This window comes from Vanacampus margaritifer, chromosome 2, assembly GCF_051991255.1.
Source record: "Vanacampus margaritifer isolate UIUO_Vmar chromosome 2, RoL_Vmar_1.0, whole genome shotgun sequence".
In the NCBI taxonomy this organism is placed as follows: Eukaryota; Metazoa; Chordata; class Actinopteri; order Syngnathiformes; family Syngnathidae; genus Vanacampus; species Vanacampus margaritifer.
This window is the reverse complement of record NC_135433.1, coordinates 1,498,336-1,520,041: the sequence shown is the minus strand read 5'-3', so window position 1 is coordinate 1,520,041 and position 21,706 is coordinate 1,498,336. Positions and strand designations below refer to the sequence as shown.

Sequence of the window (21,706 nt, the reverse complement as noted above, 5' to 3'; positions counted from 1 at the left end):
AACTCTGAAAGCCGATCAAGCACTAAGCGGTGAATGCTTGCCAACGTGGCGAAATTTTCCATTTTTATCAGCATTTGTAAGATGTCCACAGACAAAAAAATTTTGTCGCAAAGACATTTCGAACATATTTAGACTTTTTTTTTTACTGTCTGCGAGGATCTTTTGAAACCGTTTACGAATTCTGACGAAAAGCACAAATTAGCGACATTCACGTGCATTTGTCGCTCAGTGAAATAAAGACAACTTTTCATTTATGGATTTATTTAAATTTCCACTTTATAAAAAAAAATATTAATGCTGACACTGGGAACTCCCTGCACTTTTTGTTTTTTAAATTAAAATTAAGAAATTATGTTAAAATTTGGGAAAACTCTTTACAGTAGAAAACTTTAGGGAACTATTTACTTGCTTGGTTTTTAATTTAGCTTAACACATGAATGATGACCCTGGAAGCTTTTTACAATTTTTGTTAGAATTTTTAAATAAAGCTGTCAATTCTTTATATGTTTAAAATTAAAATAAGAAGTACATTTTTGTTTAAATTGTGACACCAATATTTTCTCTTTGACTGCAAATAAATATCAGCTTGCAATATCAGTTATCGCTCTCCCTGACTACTAATAATCGTATCAGTATCAGCCTTGAAAAAGACATATCGGTCTATCACTATTAATAATACAAAAAATATATATGTATTTACTGCGATAAAAAATTGTTATTGTAATTAATTGCATGTCTTCAATAGCTAGCTCACGATTAATTTATATCTGTTCTAAACATACAATAAAATGTAATAATAATTCATACAATTGAGTTAAAATTCAAAAGATGTCCTCTTCTGTGAGAAAAAAAAGACTTTTTGAGGTCAGTTTTCTGCCACTAGATGGTTGGTGACAGCTCAGTGCATTTTTCTTTTCATATTAAGAGCAATCTAATCTTTAACATGAAGTAACTTGTGAAATTCTGCCCATTTTTAAATACCATTTTTAAATACCACAAATATATGCATTATTATTACATTTCTTAATGCTAAATTTTGACGTGGACTTGTCTGCTACGTTGCGTTCCCCAGTACATATATATATATAGGCCTAGTATTTGTTTCAATTAATTATTATAAAATGTGTATAAATATTGCACATGCATTTTAAAATAATTATTGAAAGAACTTTTCCTTATTTGTTTTACAGCACTAAGTGTAGGAGGGACAAACAAACACACACACCAGCCAAAAGTTCAATTCTCACGCATGCTTATTTTCTATTCGATTGCTTGTTGTCCGTCAAGACATCATTTCTTCATTTTCAGCGCGTTGGTTTGCTGACTATTGTCCCGTTGAACTCATTAAGATACTGTTGACTCTGCTAATGACATTCCTCCCTAATGGGCCGATTGTATTCGGTGTGTGTGTGTGTATTGGACCGCCAAAGCTCTTTGAGTTTGATTGACGTGGCCGGGACCCTCCTCGCGGGAGGCGTGGCCTCCCCCCCTCGCCTGGCCTATAAGAGGTCGCAGCCCGCCCACTGAGCGCACACACACACACTTGACAAAGCGGGAGCGAGCGGCCATGACGGCTCGCTGTTGGTCGGCGGAGTGAGGCGCCTGCGCCCGCACCCGCACCCGAGCCCGCGCGTGCGTGCGCGCATCCGCCCAGCCATGTCACGGAGGCCCCCCCCGGCGCGGGGCGCGCTCTTCCTGTGCCTGTTCGCGCTGGCGGTGCACCGCTCGCGCTGCTGGGGCGCCAAGCCGCTGCAGTGCCAGGAGATCTCCGTGCCCATGTGCAAGGGCATCGGCTACAACCACACCTACATGCCCAACCAGTTCCACCACGACACGCAGGAGGAGGCCGGCCTGGAAGTGCACCAGTTCCTGGCGCTGGTGGAGATCAAGTGCTCGGCGGACCTGCGCTTGTTCCTGTGCAGCCTGTACACGCCCATCTGCCTGGAGGACTACAAGAAGCCGCTGCCGCCGTGCCGGAGCGTGTGCGAGCGCGCCCGGGCCGGCTGCGCGCCCCTCATGAGGCAATTCGGCTTCCCCTGGCCCGACCGCATGAGGTGCGAGCTGCTCCCGGAGCTGGGGCGCCAGGACCTGCTGTGCATGGACCCGAGGCAGGAGAGCGGCGGCGGGGGCGGCGGGGGCGGCGGGGGCGGCGGGGGCGGCGGGGGCGGCGGTACCAGCAGCAGCGCCGCGCCGCCCACCCAGCGGCCACTCAAGCCCTGGAAGAAGGCGGGCTACAAGCACCACAAGCCCCCGCCGCCGGCGCCCAAGTGCCCCCCCTCCCCCGGAGAGTGCGCCGCCGCCGCCGCCGCGTGCCACAGCCCCTTCTTCAGTGCCGAGGAGCGCGCCTTCACCGCTTTCTGGATCGGCCTGTGGGCGGCGCTGTGCTTCGCCTCCACGCTGACCACCGTCGCCACCTTCCTGGTGGACCGCGAGCGCTTCAAGTACCCCGAGCGGCCCATCATCTTCCTGGCCGCCTGCTACCTGTGCGTGTCGGCCGGCTACCTGCTGCGTCTGGCGGCGGGCCACGAGAGGGTGGCGTGCACGCGCCGGGCCGGCGCCGAGCACGCGCAGCTTCACGCCGGAGCCGGCCCGGCGCTCTGCACGCTGGTCTTCCTCCTGGTCTACTTCTTCGGCATGGCGGCGTCCATCTGGTGGGTCATCCTGTCGCTGGCCTGGTTCCTGGCCGCCGCGCTCAAGTGGGGCAACGAGGCCATCGCCGGCTACGCGTCCTACTTCCACCTGGCCGCTTGGCTGCTGCCCAGCGCCAAGACCATCGCCGCGCTGGCGCTCGGCTCCGTGGACGGCGACCCGGTGGCGGGCATCTGCTACGTGGGCAACCAGAACCTGGACAACCTGCGCGGCTTCGTGCTGGCCCCGCTGGTGGTCTACCTGCTGGTGGGCTCCATGTTCCTGCTGGCCGGCTTCGTGTCGCTCTTCCGCATCCGCCGCGTCGTCCGCCGCCAGGGCAAGGCGGACAAGCTGGAGCGGCTCATGGTTCGCATCGGGGTCTTCACGGTGCTCTACACGGTGCCGGCCGCCGTCATCGCGGCCTGCTACTTCTACGAGCAGCACAACCGGCGAGCGTGGGAAGCGGGCTACAGATGCGGGTGCGGCCCCCCCTCCGCCCTCGCCCCCGCCCCCGCCCCCGTCGAGGCGGATCGCCCCCCGCGGCCGGACTACGCCGTGTTCATGCTCAAGTACTTCATGGGGCTGCTGGGTGGCATCACGTCGGGCGTGTGGCTGTGGTCTGGGAAGACCCTGGACTCGTGGAGGACGTGGTGCACGCGATGCTGCTGGAGGAGCAAGACGTCCTCGGCGGGAGGGGGGTCCATGTACAGTGACGTCAGCACCGGACTCACCTGGAGGTCCGGCACTGGGAGCTCCGTGTCCTTTCCCAAGCAGGTGCCTCTGTCCCGGGTGTGAGCTGAATGCAGGGACGCCCATTCGCCGCGGGAGGACCTGAATTGGAACTTTTTGTCTTCCCGGTGACGTCATCGGGTTTACTTGGGTCCACGTTGCCTTAACGGACTCATTACGGGTTTGCGTCGCGCTTAAATGAGGGTATTTATCTAATTATCATGTACAGATCGTGTAATTATGTATAATTGCCACTTTGATAGAAGAGTCTATTTTGAATAAATAAAAACATTTGAATCGAATTCTTATCCACCGACTGTTGCTCATTTTCATAAACTCGAGAGTGGGTGGCCATTTTATTAGGTACGCTGTCACAAGTTGTGATTGACATTGTTACAACATTGAGCTTGTTATTGTAATCATAAAACAATAAGATCATGTTTTTAAATATAAAATATTTGCCACCATTTGGCTTTAGCCCCTGATGCGAGCTCGGTAGTTCCCTAAAAGGTAAACAAGCACCATGGGAGCTAGCTAGCTGCTAGCTATAATTATGATGATTAATGTGTCATCATGTTTTAATAATGTGATTGTACAGCAGTTCCTAAATATCTGACAGTGTCAATCAAAAATTAGTCCGATTTCTGTGTATATTGCATCTTGTTGGAGTTATGGAGGACCAAAACTTCCAAAATTAAAAATAAATAAATTACTAAATAAATAAAGTGAAAATAAAAACGGATGTAAAAATATAAATCTAAAGTAAAATACAAAACAATAAATATAAATGGAAATCAGAACGACAAAAAATATATCCCTAAATAAATAAAAGTAAAATAATGCAAAAATTAAAAACGAGATTCAAAAAATAAATAAATGCCGAAATTAATACAAAAATAAATATAGAGAGCTCTGCTCTCACATTTATTCATTTCATGCAGCAGACGCTCTGACAGGTACAAATGTTATTCAAATGAGGGGGCGGTCCTAAGTGTGTTGCATATATATATATATATATATATATATATATATATATATATATATATATATATATATATATAATTTGTTGTTTTTATTTCCATTTATATTTATTGTATTTAATTTTGGAATTATATTTTTTTTATATCCGTTTTATTCTCATTTTATTCATTTATTTTTAATTTTGGCAGTTTTGTCTTCCATAGTTAATTTAGTAACTTGACATTTTAAGCGTGTTTCTTGAAATATTGTTCTTTTCAGTTATATGTCAAATTCTACTCTTAAAGTCTCAATATTTACACGAAGTCACTGCTGTGTGTTAACTACTGTTTTAGTAAGAGTGAAAAAAAAAATCACCTCAACTAAAATGCACGTTACAGCTGAAAAGTTATATTGTGCTACCATCTAGTGGTCAAAAAGGGAACAACATATATTGACACTTTGCGACGGCGCCCTCTTGTGTATTTAACAATAACTACAGTATCAAAAAGGGAACAACATATATTGGCACTTTGCGACGGCGCCCTCTTGTGTATTTAACAATAACTACAGTATCAAAAAGGGAACAACATATATTGGCACTTTGCGACGGCGCCCTCTTGTGTATTTAACAATAACTACAGTATCATGACATGCCGATTAGACTCGAGTTGTCACCATGAGGGCAAACGTTTCAGCAAATTCTCATTGGTGGCGTTTTGTTTAAGGCAAAATAGTGACAAGAAAAAGGCAAAAACAACACAATCAAAACTTTAATAATGCGTACACACAAACACGCAACGGACACACAACACCCATGGCACAGCAGTTTACACACATTTGTGACAGCATTAGCGACAACAAAGACAAAACAACAAGGTGGTAAAGCTACATTGGCAGTGCTCCATACGGTACGTCATTCGGAGTGCATATTTCAATGATATATTCCAATCTGCAATAAGTTAGAGTAACAGTGTGTGACATTCCATTTTTCTGTGTGTGTGTGTGTGTTAAATGCGCCCAAAGTAGCGGGACGTTCAGATGGCGGCCGAGGCGTCGCCCTCTCTGGCCCGGAAGCGGCCCACGTGCTCCAGCTGACCCGAGTCGGACACGTCGTAGCTGGTCTTGTACTTGGCCAGGATCTTCATCAGGGGGCGGAGCTTCAGCCACCACTGCTCCTTGGGGATCCTGTGTCTGAGACAGGAAGTGGCTGGATTCATTTCCTGTGTGATGACTCGGGCGCCATGCAAATGTAAGAAAGCATAAAATGGCCTGTTCAAATTGAAAATGCTTGATTTGCCTTTTGTGGTCTATTCGTGAATACTGTTCATGGCTAACCAAATTTCATGTTGACATTAAAACAGGCTTCGGGGGAAGAATTAAAAAAAAAAAGATAAGAAAAGAAAAAACGGTTAATCACTCGGACAAGTTCATCTTTCAAAAAGAAAAGACGCCTAAAATGGTCACTTTGAACCAAAATAGCAGACTTCTTGTTTCTTTTCCAACATGGCTTCTTGAAACTTTTTTGTAGGTCTGTCTACCCATGTTTTAAATTCTATGTTGAGAAGTCAAACGAAGTGACTTTGGGGCTGAATTTTCCGAAATAGTTCATGTATGAAGAACCTCTTAAAAAATGCCGAAAATGTTTCCCTTGGAACCAGAAGGGCAGACTTACTGTGTCTTCTCTAGCAGGGCTTCTTCAAACTTTTTTTTGTGGGTCTCCTCATGACAGACTTGACTACCAAATTTCATGTTACTCAGTCAAACTAGCTTCGGGGGCCGAATTTTCAAATTTGAAGGACATCTGGAAATGTTCAAAATGACCATAAAATTCCCATTTTGAACAAAAATGGCGGCCTTCCTGTCTCATATCCATCATGGCGTGTTGAGACTTTTTTTGTAGGTCTACACAGGATAGACCGGCCTACCAAATTAGATTTTACCCAGTCAAACTGGTTTCGGGGCGGATGAATTTTCAAATACTGTATAATCAATCTGAATTCATTTGAAGAACCCCTGTAGAGAAAAAATGGCCCCTTTAAACCAAAATGGCTGACTCCCCGTGTCTTTTTGTCACAGTTTTGTCGGTCAACACACACTAGACCGTCCTATGCTAAGTCAAACCTTTGTTCCGAACCAAAAACTGTTGTGCTAAAGATGCGTCCGTGAAGGTCCTTACTCAAAGTCGGTCTCATGTTTGAGCTGCGCCACCGGCTGGAAGACCATCGCACGGCGTCTCATGCCCAGCAGACACGCGCTGTCCTCGGAGTTGGCAAACACTCGGCCTGCGCGTCCAAACATTCGGTGAGGACATTTGAAGCTTCAAAGTTGATGCGGAGTTGACATTGGCTTCAGGTTTTACCTCCTTTGTAAGACTCCTTCATGGTCTTGGTGATCCACTGGACGGCTTTAGCCGCCACTTTGGTGCCAAAGTTTCTGTCGAAGGGAGACGGAGCGCCACCCTGTGGACATTTAGCGTGTGTGTGTTTGTGTGTTTGTGTGTGTGTGCAGTAGATATGAAGTCTACACACCCTGATTTGAATGCCAGATGTTTGGGTTCAAGTAAGCCAGACCAAGATAAATGATTTCAAACTTTTTCTGCCTTTAATGTCGGGTTAAGGTCCAAAGGATTTGTTTTGGTCTGTCCCAAACGTTTCTGGGCGGAGTCTCAACGTTTTCCTTTTAGCCAAGCCACGAGGCAAGCGACTATCAGTGACAAATGCAGATTTCGCTGTGCAAATGCGCACTCCTGATTGGTGCACTCTTTCCGCTGACGTGTGAAGAATTCGAGTCCCGTCTTGTCTGCATATGCAAATTCGGCTGTTTTCGCGCTGGTTCCGGTTGGCTTCTTCCTTGAGCGTCACTTTTGAATGTTGGGTTTACAAACAGCAACGAGAAAACTTTGGACCGTGCCTTTAATAGCGAACCCTCGAAAAATGCACGGACATTTTTTTTTTTTTTAGAGGCTTTGCCTCATAAAGTACTCACCAAAAACGTGGTTCTGTCTACATCGGCCTGCCACGGGCAAAAGCTTCTGCGTTAGCAAGGTTTTCTTTTCTTTCGTTTCTTTCTTTCTTTTTTAGCAAAGCCTCGGAAAAATACACAGGCAGATTTTTTTCGAGGCTTCGCCACTCGTCGAAAATAAGAAAGCCCACTCACCGAAAGGTGGTTATCTATCAATGAGGACCGACGTAACGACAGTTTTCAACTTTAACCCAACACCTCTTTTCAAAAGAGCATTTGAAGTGAAGTGAAAATGAATTCATGGTCCCAAACTCCTTTTGTCTGTCAGTATTTCCCAGTGATGAGCAAGGAAGAAACGGGTACGAGGACAATGGTGATGACTTATTTCTCTCAAACTGGAGACAAGCAGGTGAAAGGCGGAGCCAATTAACACTGTGTGGAGGTGATCTAACTCTTCGAAATAACTTCTCTTCACACAATCTGAAAACATTAAAATTACACTATATATACATATATATATATATATATATGCCATGAAGATATATATACAGTATTTTTTTAATAATAAACTCAGAAGTCTATGAGTTTTTTCTCACAAATTTGCCACTTTATAAACTAGCAAATTTGCGAGGTTTTTCTTGAAAAATTACCTCACCTCTGGAAAAAAAAAAGCGCTAATACGCCGTTGTGAACTCCTACAAATTAAACTCTGCAATTTTAACAACATATTTGCTTGCGAGGGTGTGCGCACAAGTATTGTATTTTCATCAGGGTTTATTCAAGGTTACGAAAGGTTGCACAGACTTTCGTACGGATGTTTTTATGCTTGCAAAAAAAAGTTCAAAATAATGCGGTGCCGTTAATGGAATTGAATCGCTACTGTTGTGACACATTAGAATTCGCTTCTGAAATGCACTAAAACAAACTTTCACCTGACGCTCGGCCAGGCAATGTTAATGCGAAAGAGGAATGGCCGGTTGATATTTTTACCCAAAGTAGTGGTCGGATGTGTGTTTCCATAGTCCAAACACAACATTTTCTGTGGACCTTGAAAGATCACTCAAAATGCTTAAATCGGCTGGCAGTGGGGACAACCCGTTTCTGAAAACGTCTGGCAGTCAAAGAGTTAAAAATAAGCAACTTATATAATGAGGTTGCACAAGTGTGCACACCCCCTTGGAATTGTGTTTGAATTAACGCAGCATATTTATATTCAAGTTAAATGAAGTCAGCAGGCACCTGCCACCATTTCAAGTGCCGCTGATTGACCCCAAATAAAGTTCAGTTGTTCTAGTAGTTTTTAAAAAAAAAAAAAAAAAAAAAAAACTTTCCATTAACTTATACTTACTTTACATATATATTAAGATTAATCTTACTTCAATTTTTGGGTTTAAGAAAACCAGGTCAAGATAAGTCATTAAAAAAAAACGTTTTCCATCCTTAATTTGACCTATAACCTTAACAATGAAATTTATTTTTCTTCTTCTAGACATTAAGTAAAAATCAACAATTGAAATAATGAGGTTGCACAAGTGTGCACACCCCCTTAGAATTGTGTTCAGAATTAACCCATCATATTTATATTCAAGTTAAATGTAAGGACCTGCTATCATTTAAAGTGCCTCTGACTAACCCCAAATAAAGTTCAGTTGTTCTAGTAGGCTTTTTCCCCCTTTTTTTGTACTTTCCTCATTAATAAAGATTTTGGTTTCAAATGCTATGGATACATTACAGGTGACATTGATAGTGGAAATAAAAAAAACAATCTTACTTTAATATTTTTTAAATCACCAAAACCTGGCATTTGTCCACGGGTGTGTAGACTTTCTCTATCCACTGCAAAAGTCCTGTACCTGCTGCATGTGTCCCAGGATGTTCTTCCTGCAGTCAAACACGCCATGACCCTCCTGAGAGTAAAGCTGGTAGATGAAGTCAGTGGTGAAGTTCTCATTGCAGTTCTCGTTCCTACACACACACACACAAATAATTTTAAGCCGCGGCCCAACAAAGAAGGCACGCCCCCTTTTCTTGCGTCCCTCACCTGAGCACCAGACCTCTCTGGATGGTGGTCTTCATCTTCTCCGTCAGATGTTCCACATTGCCCTAAAAGGAACAACAACCGAAAGGTGCAAAGTCACACTTCAATTATTCATTTATTTATTTATTTATGTAGCCCCCAAAGCCAGTTTGACTTAGTGGTACAAAATAAATATTCCGTTCCGTTCCGTCTTCAATTCCGCTTGTCCGGGGTCGGGTCGCGGGGGCAGCAGCTTTAGCAGGGAAGCCCAGACTTCCCTCTCCCCAGCCACTTCAGCCAGCTCCTCCGGCGGGATCCCAAGGGGTTCCCAGGCCAGCCGAGAGACGTAGTCTCTCCAGCGTGTCCTGGGTCGTCCCCGGGGCCTCCCGCCGGTAGGACATGCCCGGAACACCTCCCCAAGGAGGCGTCCAGGAGGCATCCGAACCAGATGCCCGAGCCACCTCAACTGGTTCCTCTCAACGTGGAGGAGTAGCGGCTCGACGCCGAGTCCCTCCCGGGTGCCCGAGCTTCTCACCCTATCTCTAAGGGAGAGCCCGGCTACCCTGCGGAGGAAACTCATTTCGGCCGCTTGTATCCGGGATCTTGTTCTTTCGGTCACGACCCACAGCTCGTGACCATAGGTGAGGGCAGGAACGTAGATCGACCGGTAAATCGAGAGCTTTGCCTTTCGGCTCAGCTCCTTCTTCACCACAACGGACCGATACAGCGTCCGCATCACTGCAGACGCTGCAGTGATCCGCCTGTCGATCTCCCGCTCTAACCTACCCTCACTCGTGAACAACACCCCAAGATACTTGAACTCCTCCACTTTGGGCAGTATCTCATCCCTGACCCGGAAAAGCAACTCCACCCTTTTCCGACTGAGGACCATAGTCTCGAATTTGGAGGTGCTGATTTTCATCCCAATCGCATCACACTCGGCTGTGAACCGCTCCAGCAAGAGTTGGCGATCGGCCGGGACGAAAACCACACTGCTCCTCCTGAATCCGAGATTCGACCTCCCGACGGACCCTCCTCTCCAGCACCCCTGAATAGACCTTACCTGAGAGACTGAGGAGTGTGATCCCTCAAAAGTTGGAACACATCCTCCGGTCCCCCTTCTCAAAAAGGGGAACCACCACCCCGGTCTGCCAATCCAGAGGCACTGTCCCTGATGTACACAAGATGTTGTAGAGACTTGTCAACCACGACAGCCCCACAACATCCAGAGCCTTTAGGAACTCCGGGCGGATCTCATCCACCCCCGAGGCCTTGCCACCGAGAAGCTTTCCAACCACTTCAGTGACTTCGACCCCAGAGATAGGGGAGCCCACCTCAGAGTCCCCAGACCCTGCTTCCTCAAAGGAAGGCGTGTCGGTGGAATTGAGGAGGTCTTTGAAGTATTCTCCCCACCGATTCACGACGTCCTGAGTCGAGGTCAACAGCACTCCGTCTCCACTATACACAGTGTTAACGGTGCACTGCTTTCCTCTCCTGAGACGCCGGATGGTGGACCAGAATTTCCTCGAAGCCGTCCGGAAGTCGTTTTCCATGGCCTCACCGAACTCCTCCCATGTCCGAGAAGCCAAAGCTACATTCCGGTTGGCCAGCCGGTACCTGTCAGCAGCCTCCGGAGTCCCACAGGCCAAAAAGGCCCAATAGGACTCCTTCTTCAGCTTGACGGCATCCCTTACGAGCGTTCGAGGATTGCCGCCACGACAGGCACCAACCATCGTATGGCCACAGCTCCGATCGGCCGCCTCAACAATGGAGGCGCGGAACATGGTCCACTCTGACTCAATGTCCCCCGCCTCCCCCGGGACAATGGAGAAGCTCTGCCGGAGATGGGCATTGAAACTCTTTCTGACAGGGGATCCTGCCAGACGTTCCCAGCAGACCCTCACAATACGTGTGGGCCTGCCTGGTCGGACCAGCATCTTACCCCGCCATCGGAGCCAACACACCACCAGGTGGTGATCAGTTGACAGCTCCGCCCCTCTCTTAACCCGAGTGTCCAACACATACGGCCGCAAATCCGATGACACGACTACAAAGTCGATCATGGAACTGCGGCCTTGGGTGTCCTGGTGCTAAGTGCACATATGGACACCCCTATGTTTGAACATGGTGTTCGTTATGGACAACCAGTGGCAAGCACAGAAGTCCAATAACAGAACATAACTCGGGTTCTGATTGGTGGGGGGGGGGGGCGTTCCTCCCAATCACGGCCCTCCAGGTCTTACTGTCATTACCCATGTGAGCGTTGAAGTCCCCCAGCAGAACGAGGGAGTCCCCAGGGGGAGCGCTCTCCAGCACACCCTCCAAGGACTCCAGTACTCTGAGCTGCTGTTCGGTGCATAAGCACAAACAACAGTCAGGACCCGTCCCCCCACCCGAAGGCGGAGGGAGGCTACCCTCTCATTCACCGGGGTAAACCCCAACGTACAGGCGGCTAGCTGGGGGGCAATGAGTATGCCCACACCTGCTCTGCGCCTCTCACCGTGGGCAACTCCAGAGTGGAAGAGGGTCCAGCCCCTCTCGAGAGGATTGGTACCAGAACCCAAGCCGTGTGTGGAGGCGAGTTCGACTATATCTAGTCGGAACTTCTCAGCCTCGCACACCAGCTCGGGCTCCTTCCCCGCCAGAGAGGTGACATTCCATGTCCCCAGAGCTAGCTTCAGTAGCCGGGGGTCGGACCGCCAAGGCCCCCGCCTTTGGCTGCCACCCAACTCACTGCGCACCCGACCCCTTTGGCCCCTTCCACCGGTGGTGAGCCCATTAGAAGGGGGACCCACGTTGCCTTTTCGGGCTGTGCCCGGCCGGGCGCCATGGGTATAGGCCCGGCCGCCAGACGCTCGCCTTCGAGCCCCACCTCCAGGCCTATCTCCAGAGGGGGGCCCTGGTGACCCGCGTCCGGGCAAGGGAAACGAAGATCCAAAGTTTGTGTTCATCATTGGGGTCATTTGAGCCATGTTTTGTCTTTTCCCTCACCTAGGACCTGTTTGCCATGGGTGGCCCTACCAGGGGCGTGAAGCCCCGGACAACATAGCTCCCAGGCTCATTGGGACACGCGAACCCCTCCACCACGATAAGGTGATGACTCACGGAGGGGCAAAATAAATATATTCTATTTTTTTGGGTCACGTCGCCAAAGAACATGCGAGCTCCACCTGCAGGTCTCGGATGTCGAAGGGTTCCTCGTAGATGTAGACGGTGTCGGCGCCCGCCGCCAGCCCGCCCACGGTTGCCAGGTAGCCGCAGTAGCCCCCCATGGTCTCGATGATGAACACTCTCCGCTTGGTGCCGCTGGCCGACTGCTTGATACGGTCACACGTCTGCAACGATAAAATCGGTCATTCAAAATTGCTTTAAGTGAAAGTTGACTGAAGTGGTGTTCTCATCTCACAAGATACATTTGTAAGATTTCAAAAGTACAACTTTATTGATGCAAGATTTTTTTTTACCTGATGGGACCCACGTGAACAGACGAGCACGGTTACCACGGCAACACCACATGAACACAACAACAAGAAGATGAAGAAGTCGGAGCAGACGAAGGTCGCAAGTCGTGACGTTACCTCCACGAGGGCGTTGACGGAGGTGTCGGCGCCGATGCTGAGGTCGGTGCCGGGCACGTTGTTGCTAATGGTGGCGGGCAGCATGCACAGCGGCACGCAAAACTCCTCGTAGCGCTCGCGAGCCTCAAACAGCTGCAGGAGCGACTCCAGGGCCTGACGGATGCCCGTGGGAATCGTTACATTTCGCCAATGTGGGCGACACCTGAGTGTGTGTGTGTGTGTGTGTGTGTGTGTGTGTGTGTGTGTGTGTGTGTGTGTGTGTGTGTGTGTTCTTGTCTTTTTATACTTGTCAAGCGTTTTTTGTCTTTCGATGTTACGGTGGCATATATATGGAAGCCCAAGGCTGCATTTTTGCTTGCTTTTTCCTTACGTTGACTTTAAAAGCCAGATGGATTTTTCATTTTATTTTTTTTTACCGTCAGAATCAAAAAGTTGACTTTATGAAAGATTTGAAGGATTTATCCTAAGAAGATATTTAGGTACTGAAGGTATACTTCTGCAAAGCTTCGTCTCAACCCCTTCCAACCATAACACAAAAAGGAATTTAAAGAAAATCACTGGCGGAAATGGGCTTCTGAAACCCCCCAAAAATATTACTAATAATTAAAAAATAATAATAAATCCACTGACAAAACAGCTTTGGACACAAAAATTAATTAATTAATTGATTGATTAATTGATTAATATCCACTGGTGGACCTGGGATTCTGACAGTGAAAATAAATAAATAAATATCTACATTCTGAGTGATTTAAAAAAAATCTGTACTGGTAGAAACGGGCTACTGGCATAAAATAAATAAATAATCAAAATAAAAAACCCACTGGTGGAAAAGGGATTCTCACATGAGAAAAACAAACAAACATTTTTTTCCACTGGCGGAAAATGGATTTCTTACAGTAAAAATAATAATAATAATTTAAAAAATCATTATTTTTAGGGGGGAATGTTCTTTTTAATGTAAAGTTGCAAACTATTTCCATTAACCATTTACAATCTTCGCATCATCTTCCAAGTTTTTTTTTTTTTTTTTTTTTTTGATGATGATGATGATGTGTTTTTGATTGTTTTGTTTTTAAAAGTTGGTAATCAGCTTCCATACATACTGTACGAGTGTGAGTTCTTGTCTTTCCATGTTTGTGGGGCATGCGTGTGTGCGCGTGTGTGCGCGTGTGGTTCTTGTCTTTTTATGGTGCATTAGTTCATGTATGTGTTTTGATTCTTTATCTTTATGTATGCATGTTCTTGTCTTTCTATTTTTGTGTAGTGCAATAGTGTGTGTGTGTAACTTCTTTCTTCCCATCTTTGTGTGGCACAATCGTGTGACATTTTGTCTGGAGCTAAATAAGTGTGTGATTGTGTTTGTGTGTCTTTGTGTTTGCATTGGCTCTCTCCACTTGCCATGTGAGCTGACCTCCTATTGGCCGATTGGGCTGGGAGTATCGGGTCGGGACGGGGTGACGCCATCTGTCTACGCGTCGCGGCGTTGACGTGACCTGATAAAACCGCGCTCCCGTTTTAGCCGGAACGCACGGACGCCATTCCTTAAACGTCGCATTCCCACCACACACGCGCGCGCACACGCTGAAGAACACACCAACCTCCATCCCGCACGCTTGTTCTTTGTCTGCTGTTGACCAAACACACACACATGAGTGAATCCAAGGTCACAAGAACGCACGAGCGCACTTACCTGAACTTAGCTCCATGCTACTCGTCAACATTTGTGCTCATCAGTGACCTTTTTGGCTCTTTTTCAGCAGACGTTACTTTACCTCGGAACGATGGAGGACCAAAACTGCCAATATTATAAATAAATAAATGACTAAAAGTGAAAAATAACAACGGATATAAAAAAAATTGAAAATTAAATAAAAAAAATATATAAATGGAAATATATATATATATATATATATATTAGGGGTGTGCCCAAAAATCATAAGAATCACAATTCTCATTTAGTACGATTCAGAATCGGTTTTAAATGTCCCCAAATTGATTTTATTTAAAAAAACAATTATACTGTCTTGCCTTTGTCTGTGTGCCTTTATTTGGAGCGCTGTTCATGTTGTACCCGATTTGGCCACTTAGGGGCAGTGTGGTTCCACGTGGTCTAATACACTGTTAAGTTGTAGCCAGATTAGAGAGTAGAAGGAAAAAGCCACATTCAAGTTATTCCAATAAAAATAGTTTTTTTGCAGCGTGGAGCCGTTCTTTTGAGTGATAAAAGTGTCGCGAGTAGCGCGTTAATTAGCATTAGCGAGTCAGACTGGAGTAGATCATTACAATTCCTTGCACATCTATGGATTAAATCATTGTCAATCAAATCATTTTGAATCAAAAATCGTTCTTAATCAAAAATCGATTCTGAATCGAATCGCAGGCCCCCAAAAATCGGAATCGAATCGTGAGACATTCAAAGATTCCCACCCTTAATAAATATATATATATGTATTTAATTTTTGAATTATATTTTTAGTCATTTATTTATTTTTTAATTTTGGCCGTTTTGGTCCATACTGCCAGGACGAAATGTCCCACCCCCTCATTTGAATAACATTTCGACCTGGCAGTATGGACCAAAACTGCCAAAATTCAAAATAAATAAATAAATGACAAAATAAATAAATAAATGACAAAATAAATGACTAAAAGTGAAAATAAAAACGAATATAAAAAATATAATTAAAAAATAAATAAATAATAATAATAATAAAAAATATATATAAATATATATATATATATATATATATACATATATATATATTGCTGTTTTTATTTCTATTTATATCAAAAAATCGAATTATTTTTTTTATATCCGTTTTTATTTTCACTTCTAGTCATTTATTTATTTAGAATTTTGTCAATTTTGGTTCTCCTTGCGCAACTTCATGTTGTATTCAACTATTGTCTCAACTGAGTCGGAAAAACAAGAAGACCCTGCTAAGGGCTGTAATGCTTCTGCGGAAGAATCTTTCGCTGCGATCGTATCCGATGGTAAAGATTTTGTTGCAGGAAGTTGAATGTGTCGGTTGACGTCGCGTTACCTTTAACGTCAGCGTTTATGAACCCTGATGTTGACACTAGAAACACGACAGCAGCTTCACTCTCTTTGTCGTTCTTAGTATGAGCCAGTTTAAAAATAAGACAACATGACATGTCGCCTGCTGCGCTTACATTTGTATTTGTTCAATAAACACACGTGGTGTGGATGAGGGATCATTCAATTACAGAAGAAAATTGACATCAAAGACTTTGAATATCAATATTTACGGATAATGTGGGTCAGGATAAATATATTTTTCAGTGGGCATGATTTAATATTGTTAATTTCTGGTGCCATAATTAAGTTCCTTTTGCTGAAAAGCTGTACGATTCAATGGGGAAACATTTTTTCAAAAAATATTTCCAAAACATTTTCAAGATGTGATTTTAATACTGTTACCGTGATATTTTTGCTTATGGTTACACCTTCAGAATCTAATATTGGCCTGTTACTGTTAAAACTCTTTCAAAATCTTCAATCTGATTTCCTTCAATCTACAGATGCCCAACTAAGATTTGTAGTTGATTTTATAAGAAAAAAAATAGCATTAACATTGTAAAAAGTGAAGTGCACTTTTGGTTTTTGATGGGAACGTGAGTCTTTGAGAAATTAGGACGTCTCACATCTTGAAAAGTTAGAGAAAAGATGCCGGTATTTATGGAGGACCAAAACCGCCCAAATTAAAAATAAATAAATAAATAAAAGTGAAAATAAAAACGGATCTAAGAATATAATTCAAAATTTACATTAAAAAAATTATATAAATGGCAATATATATATATATTAGGGTTGTCAAAGTTAAAGTGTTAACTAATTAATTAATTAATCACAAAAAAGTATGGCATTCATCATGTATTGACGCAGATTGGGTATGAAGCCAAAGTCATTTGGAGGTTGAAGTGACGACCAATCAGGATGGAGCACCCTCCGAGTCTACCCGGTGACGAGCGACAAATCCGTGCGGCCTCAACACTTTCCGACCCGTGCGGCGTCTGTTGCGAGCTGTCAGTCGTCACACGAGCCGGCTGTCGCGTCGTGCATTACACAGACATGCACATGCACACGCACGTGCACAGCCACCCCGACTTACGTCCGTGATGGCGTTGAGCGCCGTATCGGAACCGATGCTGAGGTCCGAGCCCGGTATATTGTTGGACACGGTGGCGGGGACCATCACCATCGGCACGCACAGCTCGCCGTATTTGTCCCGTGCCGCAGAAAGTTCCAGTAATCCCATGTAGGCCTGCAACGGTCACAGCCGACATCCCGTTGGTCGTTAGGGGCGAGGGGGCGAGGGGGCGAAGGGGCGGGGCCAGAGGCAGGACCGTTTATGACTTAAGAATGAAAAACCTCTCAAAGCGGCGATTGGTTTAGCATAAGCAAGTCTTGAGTGGAATTTGGAGATAGATAGCAAAAATAGCATCACAGAAAGTCCCAGAAAAGTCAAACACGGTTAGCGGCTATGCTATGCTATCAAAAAGGCTCAAAATAAACAATAGCATCAGCTCGCTTAGCTTGTGACATGAACGTCATCCACATGAAAGACAAACCGGCTAACAAGCAAATGAAGAAGAGGGGCTGGCGTGTAATGATGGGAGGAGCCAAGGGAAGAGAGCCAATCACAATGCACACACAAAAAGCACTCAAAAACGGCGAATGTTGCAATTCTGTGGTAAAAAAAAAACCCGATTCATAGCTTGAAAGCTTAAGGCTGGCTTCAAACTCGAACTGGAAGAACTCATTTGAAGGTCTAACTTTAATTTGAAACCACGCCCCTTGCTTGAAACCCACATTTGAAACGCGAAACATTGCTGGAAAGCCTAAATTGAAACCTTATTTTTGTCTTAAAACCTTAACCTTGTCTTCAAAGCCCGATTGTAACAATTTGAACTAACTCATGCTTGAAACCCTTCCTTGAAACTGCGACTTTTGAAAACCTAACTTGAAACCCTACGCCTGGCTTAAAACCCCAACCCTGTCCCGAAAACCTCACTTGATTTCATATCATTTTTTTGTTTAAAACCCACATTTGAAACCCGCAGCTTGCTTTAAACCTCCAACTTTAAACCCGAACCCTGGCTTGGAACTTGAAGCTTTGAAACTGTCATAGTCTGGAAACATTACTTTGAACTGAATTTGAAACCCTCGCTCTCGCCCTGTCGCGAAAATCTCACTTGATAGCCTATCCCTTCTTTCCAAATCTTCTTCCTGACTTAAAACCCTACTCCTGTATTGAAACCCGACCCCTAGTGCAGTCCAATTGAGTGTTTTAACTAGGGCAGGGTTTTAAAAAAAAATCGTATAATCGATATCAAATTGAATTTTCTTTTCGAGGTTGATATCGATTCATAAAACCATGAATCGATTATTTTAAAATATCTTTTTCTCATACATTTATAAGAAAATTAAGTTTTAAAGGCCAAGTTGTTTTTATGTTTTTTTTGGGGTGCATTTGACTGTTTTGTTGACATTTACTGTTCACATGAATTTAAAAGTATTTTCTTACGTTTATGAAAGAATTCAGAATCTTTTTAATTTATATGAACAATTATTGAATTACAATTACGAAAATATTTTAAATTAAATAAATTGAATTAATTGAATTAATAAATGGCAGCCAAAAACAAAATGAAATTTTATTTGGAATTTAATGTTTGCAGGGCTTTTATCATATTCTTGATATTTAAGAATACTTGATACTCCATAATTGATCAATATTGGATCGAAGTGAATCGAATCGGGAAAAAATCGAACCGAACTCTTGTGAATCGAAATCGAATCAATTGAGGAAATTAGAATTGCTACCCAGCCCGAGTTTAACTGAAACACAATGAGATCATGTGATGTGTGATTGACGCTAACAATGTGAATGTGTCATGTTTCATTTTGTGTGCAAGTCAAACAATAATGCAATATAATAATAATAATAATAATAATAATAATATCAGAATGTCGTGTTTAGAAAATTTGAACTTCAAGGTCTCTAAACAATTCATCGATTTCCAAAAGTAATTATCAATGAATTTGCTAATGACATATAGCGGCCATCTTATTCGACATTTTCTTTAGCATTAGCTTAGCGTAGGAAACAATCAAATGACAAGACACAAATTTTGTGTTACCTCAAATCCGCCGATGATGAGCAGCGCGTTGATGTTGTGCGTCGCCATCTGCTGGGCGATCTTGTCCAGATGTTTCCCGGGAAGCGTCCTGCGGTAGCAAGCGGGGAAAAAGTCCACTTGGCGCCAAACACGACGACATGTCGGCACCGCCGATGAGCCGCTCCACATCATCGTAACCATAATCGGAATCATCATAATGATAACAAGTTGGGTGCGATGTACCTTTTGGTGCCGAGCAGCGAGCCTCCTTGTCCCGTCCAGCCTCCGACGTCGCCCCACTTGATCTCCTTGATCTAAATCACGCACGGAAAAATCGACCGATCAAATTGCAATCGGTTGCCTTGAAACTTTCTTTGAAATTTGAACCCTTTCTCAAAACCCACATTTCAAGCCTTCAACTTGGTTTTTCATACGTGAACTTGAAACACAATGAACAGACACCCTCATTTGAAAATGTTAACTTTTTGTTTTTGAACAATTGATTATGATCTCAATTAGTGATGCACCCAATTTTCGGCCACCGGAAATAAAATTCAAGCCGAAATAGGATGTTGTGGTGACGCGAGCAAAAAAAATATTTTTCTCGGTGTTTCGGTTTTCTTCCAAGCATTTTTCATTTTCAGTTTTCGGTTTCGGCCAAACGTTTTCCTTTGGGTGCATCCCGAATCTCAATCCATTTTGAAACCGTACTTTGAAACTGTAAATCTGTCTTGAAACCGTAAGACCAAGTTTAAACCCTGGCATTGTCTTAAAACAACTTGAAAACAAACTCCTTCTTAGAAACCCGAATTTGAAATCCCAATCCTAATTTAACAACCTCATTTAAAAATTCTAACCTTGCCGTAAAACCCAAACCCTGTCTTAAAACCCTATTTTATAACCATAACCTCAATATGAAAGCCCAACTTGAATCCCTGACTTTGTCTCAAAACACTCATTTGAAATATTTTCCCTTAATTGAAACCCTCATTTTAAATCCAAATTCTGGCTTGAAAGTCAAACTTGAAACTCTAAACTTGCCTTAAAACTTTCAATTCTGTCTTAAAATCCTAATTTGGAATCATAGACCCGAGTCAAAACCCTAACTTCAAACTGTGACATTGATTTGCATTTAAAACCTTCACCCTTTTTTTGAAGCCCTAATACTGGCAAAAATTCTAATTACTAATCAGAAACTCTAACTTTGCACAGAAGCCCTAATTTTGTCTTGAAACCACAAACACATCGTAAAAGCCAAACTTGAAACCCTGACAGTAGATTCAAATCCTAATTTAAAACCTCCACCCTTGTTCCAAACTCAAATCTGAAATCCAAATCCTGGCTTGAAAGCCCAATTTGAAACCCTAACTCTTTCTTCAAACCCCATTTTGAAACCTTATCCCTTCTTTCACGCCTTGAAACCCTACTCTGAAACCCTAACCCCAGCTTTGAAGTCTAACCTTTGTTCAAAACCCTGACCCTGTCTTGAAAACCTAACTTTGGCTACAAACCCAAATTTCAAACCATAACCCTTGTTTGAAACCTCCATTTGAAAACATGAGGCTTATTTGAAACGCGAACCGTGAACTTTCCAGGCTTTGTGCGGGATTTCGCGCCCAAGTGGCGCCGCATCATCACAACGCCCTTCGGCTTATCAGTCCGTCCTTCCTGCCACTCGTCACGCTGACCTGCGAGGAATGTCTCCCGCCGCAGCCTTTAATTTAGCGCCGGCTGCTACTCGTTAGCTCAAACGTTAGCACGCTAAGTTTAGCGCTCTGACCCTGGGAGGGCGTCGCGATGCAGAAAGCGAGAGACAAAGACGGTCAGTCGGGTGACAGCTTTGCTTGTGCTGACTTCCGGACGGCAGCGTGAAATTTGGTGGGAATGTCTAGCATGAGTAGACCCGCAAAAAAGTCTCCGGCAGCCAAGCCGGAAAAGACACACACATTCCCATTTCGGGTAGCCGTTTTAGGGCCTCTTTTTTGTCATTTCCACTTTCCAGTTAGGCTTAAAAATATCAAGTTTGGTAGAAATGAGTCGACCCACAAAAAAGTCTAAAGAAACAATGACCCAAAAGCCATTTTGATTTGAAATCGCCATTTTAGGGTCTTTTTTTGTCATTTCCACATTTTCTTTCAATGTTTAGAAAATTCAGCCCTTAAAGTCGGTTAGGCTTAAAAATATGAAGTTTGGTAAACGTGTGTATCATGAGTAGAGCCACAAAAAAAAAAGTCTCAAAAAGCCATGCCCGAAAAGACAAAGGAAGACGTGGATTTTGGGTGTAAGCAGCCAACCACCATCTTTCCAAACTGACTTCAAATTCAAAAGACAAACTGTACTGTAAAAAAACGAGTGTGATATTGATTTGTGTTGAGGTCATTTTTCTGCCACTAGATGGCATCATTGCATTTGTAAGACGGTGGTGACGGCTCAGTGCATTTTTCTTTTCATATGAAGAGCTATCGAAGTAACTTGTGAAATTGTGCACATTTTTAAAATTGTAAAATACAACTTGACCCCCGTCTCCACAAATACATGCATTATTATTATGACATTTTTTTGCTGCTAAATTTTGACGTGGGCGTGTCTGTTGCGTTGCGACTGGAATTCCTCCAGTACAGGCTTTCCAATAAGGGGCGGTCATTAATCACACATTTAAAAATTGAGTGGCGTTAATGGAACTTTT

General features: G+C 44.1%; 2 protein-coding genes across 6 annotated transcripts in view; one reads left to right on the top strand and one right to left on the bottom strand.

Moving 5' to 3' along the window:
- Positions 1 to 448: 448 nt before the first annotated feature.
- Positions 449 to 3,659, top strand: LOC144044417 (frizzled-8-like). The gene has a single exon (XM_077558818.1). It carries the CDS (start codon positions 1,657 to 1,659, stop codon positions 3,421 to 3,423), a length of 1,767 nt encoding a protein of 588 aa, XP_077414944.1. The 5' UTR covers positions 449 to 1,656; the 3' UTR covers positions 3,424 to 3,659.
- A 1,415-nt stretch (positions 3,660 to 5,074) lies between these two features.
- LOC144043447 (ATP-dependent 6-phosphofructokinase, platelet type-like) overlaps positions 5,075 to 21,706 on the bottom strand; it is a 34,883-nt gene continuing 18,251 nt past the window's right edge. The window contains exons 14-23 of one of the 5 annotated variants that reach the window (XM_077557098.1): positions 19,264 to 19,334; positions 19,042 to 19,129; positions 17,010 to 17,162; positions 12,874 to 13,026; positions 12,466 to 12,630; positions 9,320 to 9,381; positions 9,132 to 9,243; positions 6,677 to 6,776; positions 6,494 to 6,599; positions 5,075 to 5,508 (exon numbers count right to left, since the gene is read on the bottom strand). In XM_077557098.1, the coding sequence (XP_077413224.1) occupies positions 5,352 to 5,508; positions 6,494 to 6,599; positions 6,677 to 6,776; positions 9,132 to 9,243; positions 9,320 to 9,381; positions 12,466 to 12,630; positions 12,874 to 13,026; positions 17,010 to 17,162; positions 19,042 to 19,129; positions 19,264 to 19,334 (1,167 nt within the window). In that variant the 3' untranslated portion in view covers positions 5,075 to 5,351. Of the gene's footprint in view, positions 5,509 to 6,493; positions 6,600 to 6,676; positions 6,777 to 9,131; positions 9,244 to 9,319; positions 9,382 to 12,465; positions 12,631 to 12,759; positions 13,027 to 17,009; positions 17,163 to 19,041; positions 19,130 to 19,263; positions 19,335 to 21,706 lie in introns of those variants that run through there. The other 4 variants (XM_077557094.1, XM_077557096.1, XM_077557095.1 and 1 more) reach the window with 4 other exon arrangements.